General features: G+C 34.7%; 1 protein-coding gene across 4 annotated transcripts in view; it reads right to left on the bottom strand.

Annotated features, from left to right (window-relative positions):
* The window catches only part of LOC135217787 (parapinopsin-like), a 472,093-nt gene that overhangs the window by 900 nt on the left and 461,582 nt on the right, over positions 1 to 9,611 (bottom strand). For all 4 annotated transcript variants that reach the window (XM_064253816.1, XM_064253817.1, XM_064253818.1 and 1 more), the window contains one exon: positions 1 to 139. This exon is cut by the window's left edge and continues 900 nt beyond it. In XM_064253816.1, the coding sequence (XP_064109886.1) occupies positions 1 to 139 (139 nt within the window). The remainder of the gene's footprint in view (positions 140 to 9,611) is intronic.

Below are 9,611 nucleotides of genomic sequence, written 5' to 3'. Positions count from 1 at the left end.
AAGCCGTGACTTGGACGTCGTACTGGACCCTGACTGGATTGAGCTGCAAGGTCTTCAGAGGGACTCCTTCTGTGGACATTGTCCTCATGTCAGACGAAGCTTGGGAACAAGGACGTCCTCGACCTTTCCTGCGCAGTTGCTGTCGAAAGAAAGAAAGAAAAACCAATTGAATTCGAGATAACACTTGAATATTGCTTGACATCTGCTAAAACACATTTTCATATTTCGGTTTCGTGAAGTCTGTAGCGCTAACAGATATATTTGTCTTTACTTAGTCACTAAGGGTATATAATAATACAGGCATAATCACTGTTCCGAGAGAGAATATATTTACTTATATTAAAGCTTGGTTCACCTACAAACTCAAATATTGTTTTTAGACCGTTTAGTGCGCCAAGGTCAAAATCTTTACAAGGTACAAAATCTGATTGATATAAAAACAGCAAGATATATAACACTAAAATTTAAAAACATATCCTTACAAATAAGTTTGCTCAAAAGGAATTCGATAACTCATTAAAAAAAATCCAAGCTAGCACAGAATCCTCAAAAATTATTAAAAAACATGAGAAAGGTTAGGAATTGTGTTCGCTATTGAGATACAGATTAGAACAAGATAAACATTGTATAAACATGCCGAACATCATGCAGATACTTATTAGAGTTTACTTAGCCAGACACTACTGTATTGGTGTTTAGTGTCTCTTCTTGTTTATTTTCGTTTTTAGGCAGACTTTAGACACTCCAAAATACCTTCTTGTCCGCATGTCGATAAGTGAACATTATTGAAGTTTCACATTTAGTCACTGAAGAGAACATTCTCATTTTCATTCATCAAGGGTTCTTTTTCTCTTATTCGCCATTTTCATGTCCATTGCAGACTTTGCTTTACAAAGCTTGATTTCTTTACAAGTCTAATACAGTGTTCTGTGACACAAGCGTTTTTTGCATCCATCATGTAAGCTAAAATTGATGTAGGCCTAAAGTTTAAGAGAACAAATAATTTTGGTAACATCTGATGTTTTTCCTTGAGAAATGAGCTCTAATGTCGTGTTAAGTTACACTTTTATGATTTTAATGCCTCCGGCAAGGTGTCACTTTTTGTTGAACAATACTGTAAAACAAGACTGAAAATATAAACAAACCTCCTATGACCGTAATACACTTACATAATTGCAATGGTCACCACCTGTCAACGTTTTAGATTTCATATTATTTATACGGTATATTTCTAAAAGGCTTGAATCTTATCTCACACGGCAATTCTTTTCCGCTAATTCTGTCAGATCATATGGTTACTATGAAAATAAAACTCCTTTAAAACTACAAAACTTTCATAGCCAATGAGCCAACAAAATCTTGTGTTTTTATGTCTTATAATTTACATTCCCTTTAATAAAAATCTATGTTAATGCTCCACCCACACTGTCCATTAGCCGTGCCATAAGAATCCCGGGGATTTACAAAACATCTGCAGTGTTGCAGAGGAAACAATCTTTCTTTTCAGTTTCCTAAAAAGTAAAAAAAAAAAAGAAAAAAGTTATTCCTTATGTAACACAGCTGACGTCAAATCCTAAAGCTGCAACTTTTGTCGAGTCATGCAGGTGCCAATGCCGGTTGAACACTGAACAAGTTTTTTTTTTTTTTTTTTTAATCACAGACTACAAAACTTAACACGTTTTTTTAAATTGAAACAAAAGCGTGTTTCAACGCTAAAAAACTGGTTCGTCAAATTACCGCTTAAAAAAAACGAGTGTTATAAATAGGACGTCTCAAGTAGCTTATAGACTAGCACAAGATCCTTAAATACTGCCCCACAGTTTGGACGAGGTCTATTAGCTATTATCTACAAAAAAACTCATGAAAACAGGTGTAAATTAGTCATCTTCCTAACTTTTGCTTATTTGAAAGTAACGCTGTCACTACAAACATAGACACGTTAATTGAGCGTGAAGTAAAAAAAATCCTTAATTTTCCTCAAAGATCCCTTAATTGCATCTGCATTTTCGGAAATTGAAGGTATATCGCGAGCATAAGGTCATTAAGGAGGATAAAGTAAATCACTTCTTACAGGATATAAAGCTGAAAAAATTATAAAAAGGTGTGATAGAATTTATAATCAAAGAAGTGGTACGAGGTTCCTGGAACTGACATCTGAATCAAAGCTGGATTAAAGTTTTGATCGGTCATTTTAATCAAATGTCAACACGAGATCCAGATATGTTGAGGTCAGCTGGATAATCTTATAAATAAGAAAGTTAAAACATCTTAGCAAAACCAACAGACTTTCTATATCTCATTTGATGTTACCTTAGAAATCTCTTAACAAAAGTAGAGGGGGAGAGATCAACCTCCAGTACTTTGTACTTGTGTTAATCGGATTGCTTGAATGTTCACCTTATAATAGTTCAAAGCAGGAGCGTTGTGCCACATTTTTCATTCGGTGTACAGGGGCGAGTTTCATCTGATATATTGTGAACAAAATATTCATCGCATTCTGAGGAATACAAGCCAGTTCTGGAGGCTGATGGGTTACAATATGCACAACCTATATCCTGGTAAAATCATTGGGTAAGTAACTAGGAAAATGCGCAATAACTTTTGCTAGTAGGTTTGTCTCAGCTCTCAGTGATTTGACTACAAAAGTCAATGATTAAATGAGCTTCAAAATATAACTCTGCCCTGAGGATGAAAAGGTGAAAGTTATTTAGAGGATGAAAAGCGTTCTCTATCGAATACCTATGAATTGCAAGAACATACGAAGGCTAAAGACATCCGGGTGGTCACAGAAGCTTCAGCACGCGTGGGAACAACTACCCAGAGGACGCAATATACTGAAGAGAGGGAGAGGAAGAGTCGTTCCATTGCAGGACTTTGGAGAAACGTGCACTTAAGCGTAAAAAGAGATAATTGAAACTGCATTTCACACTTCCGTTTCCTCAGTATGCCCCGCATCATTTGGTACGAAAACCAATTGGTATTTATTCCGGCTCTATTACCTCTGCTTTCATGAGAATCTGATATGTTTCCAGCTGGAATAACCCCTCATTTATATTGTTCACTACCTCGTAAAATGAGTATGTTAGCATTAGAGATACCAGCTTGTTTATATGATTAAATTTAATATACATTCAATATATCTGCGAATCGCTCAACATGCGGTTCTTCCAAGAAAATGGCACTAATACTGGACAAGACTCGTCATAATAAGAAGCCTTTATTGTTTATTATCTATACTATCAGCCAGATTTCTTTTCATGGATATAAGGAGTTGAACATTATTTCTAAAAAGATATAAAATGATAAATCCAATTCACCTCAAGGTTTTCAAAAATTGACTTTAGGTGCGTGTAGACAGACAGACAGACAGACAGACAGACAGACAGACACACACCCACACGACACACACACACATATATATATATATTATATATATTATATATATATAAATATAGATATATTATATATATATATATATATATATATATATATATATATATATAGTATATATATTATACCTTCCTTAAATGTATATGGATGATACTATTAAGATTTAATCTGCTTTCATCATCAGTTAATTTGCTGTATTATTTTCTAGTTTTTCCGTGTAGTTTCCCACCTTAATTTGAAAGGGACAACTTAAACTACAAAACCTGGCAAATCAATTTAGTTACTTTATGACTCGCCCTGCTACTCTGCCTATATGATTTACGACTTCCTTACAGACTTTATGTGGGCAAAGTTTATGACAGGTTGGTTTCTACTATAACTTCCGAGTAGAAAAATTGTTTTAATCTGAAATATGATCTCTGATTAGTTGGTGAACCGGAGAAGTGATCCTGCTGCACGTAGTATACGGAAGCTCCCTCTTTATCTGTGTCTTTGGTTACATGTCATAAGCATTGTTTCCATTTTTCTTCTGAAGATTGAAAAAGAAACCCACAAAATCACTGTGTAACTTGTTTACCTCTAAGTATTTACATTTAATTTTACTCCCAGCACATCTCTTGAAAATGGGCCACAGATAGGGCCTGAAAGTACTCGAGTGTGGATTAAAATTAAATGTAAATACTTAGAAGTAAACAAGGTACACAGCGATTTAGTGGGTTTCTTGTTCAATTGTTTCCATTATCACCTTTTGTTGCTGAACGCCTGAAGGACTTACAACAGTTGTTTTTGTTACCAACCCCCTTCCCCCCTTTTTTTATAGTCAATCAAGAAACTTGTCTTATGAGTTAAAGACGCATGTAAAAGTAAGCTCCCACTTGAACGGTACTATAGTTACCAAGCGCTCCTGGTATCGTAAGTAGAATACTGATAATTTTGATACCGACCGAATGAAACTGGCATAATAAGTTGGAACCATCAGATTGATGGAAGCGCTGTTAAAATCATGAGCTTAGTAGAGATAGGTCTGAAACATTAAACAAAATACCAATGTGAAATGCTGGTGGCAAAACGAAAACTGAACATCCCGTCATGCACTGTTACATCCTGGACACAAAAATCCATCCGGTCCATCGCCTCTTTCACACCAACACTTTCTTAGTGCTGCCCTCCGCTTTTCCCTTCAAAACATCTGAATATTACACACACTCGTAACCTATCTATGGTTCTTCTTTTTGTCTAAGTGTCAAAAGCACCTCAAAATACTCTTATCGCTTATGACAATCGCTCTTGTCGTCTATGACAAAGTTTTTACGAAGGGCTTTGAAACAGTCTGATACGAAATCATCCTCCCAAAAGTTCGCCTTTGCCCATTATGAACGTGGCACATTGGCAAAGCGAAGGAAAATAATAGTTAAGATGTGGGTGTAATCATATTTGAGTTTGCTATCGCATTTAGTTACCATTAGTTAAAAACAATGACGTTTTCCAACTTTAGTGACATTAAGAGTAATATAATTGTACAGTAAATTCTAATTGTGTGGGATATGCACAACTTAGTGCATCTTGAATGTTATTAGTTTGTAAAGGTAAACATTATCAATTTGGTAAATATTTGTAAAGCCAATCTTCTAACACAATATATATATCATAATAGCTAGATCTCCTGATATGCTCGAATAACGGTTTTGATACGACATGAAAACTATTCAGAATGAAATATTTCTATTCTTGAGGCTTTGCACCTTATACTCAGTGTCTATATCTTCCGTTGAAACTGAGAAAAATAGACGAGCAGCATATTTCTAGTGTTTTGTAGCGTTCTTAAGGAGTTATACTGTGTGATCAGTTCCCTGCAGTTTTACTAAATCTAATTTTTACGTCTTTCCCTTTATGGAGCTGTCGCAGTTGAACAAGGTATGATTATATTTTTCAATCTTTACGTCACTCCTTCCTATCTTTAAGTATGTTAATATCATCAACTGCAAAAATTAGCTCATGCATACAGCCTTATACAGCACCTCGTAATAATTCACTTAAAGCCATAATTTAATGAGAAGGGGAGTCATTGTAATACCTCTGTATTATACTCATGTATTAATTTACTTACTAATATACATATAGAAGGCACAGTAACCAATATGCATCCAGCATAAAAAGAACCATGCACATGCATAACCATATCCACGAAATACACTCAAATACTCACGCATTCCACTGAATCATTGTACCTTTTTATAATTCCCGTCATCATTCGTTTTCCTTCGCAAAGTACGAACGGAATTGTGCATTGCATAAAAATCACTATATAATCCAATGGAAAGCTTGAATCCCCTTGAGCTCATTCACATTTTGGGATAGCCATTAAATCAGGAAAAGCATTTACATGTAAGAAACATACACACATGTTTTAGAGCTTTCGAGCTGCCTGCTACTCGTACAGATGCAAGCCGACGCTCGTGCAGTAATGAAAGTGAAACCTACTAAAAGAAGATACAAGCAACTATTATTACTTCCAAAACAACGAAAAATATGAAGAATAAAAACTGTTATTACTGGAGGAGAAAGCAGCCAGAAACAATATTCAGAAAAAAGCGTTTTTAATTTTCCGAGGATGGGAAAACTACAGAAATAAACGCAAGCTTTTCTACCTTTCAAATATAATTTCAAGATAAAGTTTTTACTTTTATGGACAAGGAAAACATGCTTGATATTAATGGAACTCGTAAAGCAGATCGTCCTCAGAAAATCATTAGCAAACTTATCTTACAAAGCTAGGTAGGTTTATATAAAACTTAGTCATTTATTCAAACATTTTAAGGATGAGTTGAAGGTGATATTATAGAAGGTTTAATATTTATTGTCGAAAAAGGTGTATGTATAATATTGACTGTAATGCAGGGAAACCAGACTTAGAATAAAAATCAACGTCATTTTAGTTAAGACACATAATTCTGCACATGTGTGTGATGTACCTAAGATAGAGAAAATTCAGCACATGAGTAACTTAGGAGGAAAGGAAATTATGTACACATTGACTTCGAGATTACTTTTCTTCACGACTGACACAGAGGTCCCTCAAAAACGTATGGGACAGAACAAAAACAGGTGGCAAATACTTAAAAGTGACAGGTTTGGACAAAATAAATTGCCTCACGAGTTTCTAGTCGCCACACAACACCTGTATCAGGTCATCTTGGGACATCGATAACTTCGGATTATGTAGTAAAGTGACCGTTTCTATCTGTCTCTCTTTTTATTGCTAATCTTTAGGACATATCTGTCGCTCCCTGCGTAAGCCCCACTACTCTACTTGCCCGGGCTGTGAGACAGCATTTAAATTCGAATTATTATGAGGCAGACAACAATCGGCGGGAACTTCCACAAGACAAGGCACCAACTGAGGCAAGACTGAACGTACAGGAATTATCGTCTCAAGACAAGAAAATTTAAAGGATTTCCGTAGTACTAAATAGAATATAAGTAGGAAACATGATCAAAGGATTATTAGGTCAGGCAACTAAAAACGGAATACATACCCGAAAACAAACTAAACATAAGTAGGGCAATTTTTACAGTATTCTACGCGTGCCTTAAACACTGATAATATCAGACGTGAAAACAAAAGTAACAGATACCTTGGAGGCAATAATTATACTACCGGAGTATTTAATAAGTATTGAGAACATATTATCAACGGCATATCTCAGTTTCAACGTGGCCACTAGAACTAATACGCTTTCTGAATTACCTTAATTTAACGATGGGCAGTTGCCCTTGTATAGACAAACATGCTACGTGCAAAATATGTAGAAATTTCCATGAGGTGCTATTCTGAACTAGTGTTCAGAATCCTTGTCAATAATATATATATATATATATATATATATATATATATATATATATATATATCGAGCTACAAATGTTCTTTAATATCTAATTCGCTCTACCTCGGAATTACGGTGGCGGGGTGGGTTAAGGCTTCACTGTCGTTCTGGATTTGAAGGTGTCGAAGGTTCGTGCCCGTGAGCCGGCAAATCTATTATCGCCTAAAAAATTCCCCTTTGGTTAAACATATATGAAAATATATTTAATTCCGATGTAGAGCGAATTAGATATTAAAGGACATTTGTAGCTCGATATATGTACATGAATCACGGTAATGTGATATGACATATATATATATATATATATATATATATATATATATATATATATATATATATATATATATATATATATATATATGTGGTATTGGAGGATAGCTGACATCAAGCATGTAGAATGATTTTATATATATAGTATGTATATATATATATATATATATATATATATATATATATATATATATATATATATATTACTGAACTGTATATGTATAAATATATATCCTAACATGCAAGTAATTCATACTTGGGATAAACGTGCTTTCTGTTAAATAAATTTGCCATCCCTGAATCTGACATGAGCGACATAACGGATTTCAAGAGCAGCATCCTCTTTCCCTTGACTATTCTTACTTCCATTTCTCCTGATTTTCTTTGCTGGGTTTAATTAGTGCACCTGCAGGTTAATTAATCGCCGCAACAGGCTCAGCGCTTCCATAATTATATATACGCGTACAAATGACTGGAGACTCTCGATGGTTATTTGACACAAGCAACTTATTAACCGGTATTTTTTACGATAATCAACTTTTTTTTTTTCCAAAGGTCTTTTGTCTTCTTACAAAGATATTTTGAAATCAAGTCGATTAGACTGTATTATGCAGTTGATACTACGAGATCACTTGGAAACAGTTTGAGACATATCACAAATGTTCACATATCACATTCATTAGCAAACTTCACCATGGGAAATTTATTTATCTTTGGTCGTAGTATTTACCATTATAATTTTTGTTCTGAGATTGTTTTCATCATACTTTTCATCATCAATCGTGAAATTTCATATGAAGATGGCTCTGCTGTCCTGGAGTATTTGACCAAAATTATGAGTCTTACCCTTTGTAAGGGCACAGTGTCTTACAAAAATGACATCCATACTTGAAAGGATTGCGAATACCCGATTGCTCCGAGGTTCTCCTCCTTTGGTGAGTCAAAGGGTAACAGTGAAACTTGAAGTGATACTATCTGTGTTGTTCAACGACACAAGGCCTTGCGCTCAGCTGATAAGAATAGCATGGACTGAGATGACGCCTTTGCTTTAAAAAATCTATGAGCGTTACAATGACGACTGATATCAGTTGCATGATGAAGTCTGACCAAGGTGCCTGGCAGCCAATGAGAGTTTCTCATCATTTTCCATTATTCATCATGGAATGCAATTAAAGTTACTTCTGGGGATACAAATGGTGCATCTGCAAAGTTTCCAGGCATTTTCTACTTTACTTCTTGTAAAAGACAATTTCGCTGTAAAATAATGTATCTGTTGACCTTCACAAGTGAATGTTATACTTCATTTCATGACAAGAGTTTTCTATTACAAAATGCTCTTAGAACAGGAATCAGTGAAATTTATTCTATAAATATCTTAGTTTAGATATGACTATGAAATTACAAATACGTTTTTAATGTATGTTCGTACACACAGACATATACTAATAAATATATATATATATATATATATATATATATATATATATATATATATATATATATATATATATATATATATATATGTGTGTGTGTGTGTGTGTGTGTGTGTGTATGTGTATGCATATGTGTGTGCGTGCATGTGTAAGATATACTTTATACTTATATTAACGACAATTACAACTACGCAAGGATCAATTAGTACATATATAAACATATATTTTACATATATGAAAATACTCCCATGACCCAAGGGGTCACTGGCGATATAGGAGTGTGATATGTCTTCTTAACAGGAGGCAAGCTAGACGCTGCCGTGCTATGTTTGCAGTGCCCTGGTTTGCATTTGCCTGTGTAATCATTATCATTGTCTTGTAAAACAGGTCACAGCTCCTTCCTATGAGAAGCTGGTGACCTATCACCTGCAGAGGTAACACGTGACTTCCTAGTCACATGTTTGTGTCTCTGTATGTTATGTATGCTGAGATAAGCTTTGTTCTACTATCTTTGTGAAAGACTTTGTAACTTTAGATCTCTACTTCTCTTTATCGAGAGCAGTTCTCTGAAACCAATTCTTCCTCTACTCCAGAGATGTAGTTTCCAAATAAATGTTAAGTTTGATAACTCAGA

This window comes from Macrobrachium nipponense, chromosome 7 (assembly GCF_015104395.2).
Source record: "Macrobrachium nipponense isolate FS-2020 chromosome 7, ASM1510439v2, whole genome shotgun sequence".
In the NCBI taxonomy this organism is placed as follows: Eukaryota; Metazoa; Arthropoda; class Malacostraca; order Decapoda; family Palaemonidae; genus Macrobrachium; species Macrobrachium nipponense.
This window is presented reverse-complemented; position numbering and strand designations above follow the sequence as displayed.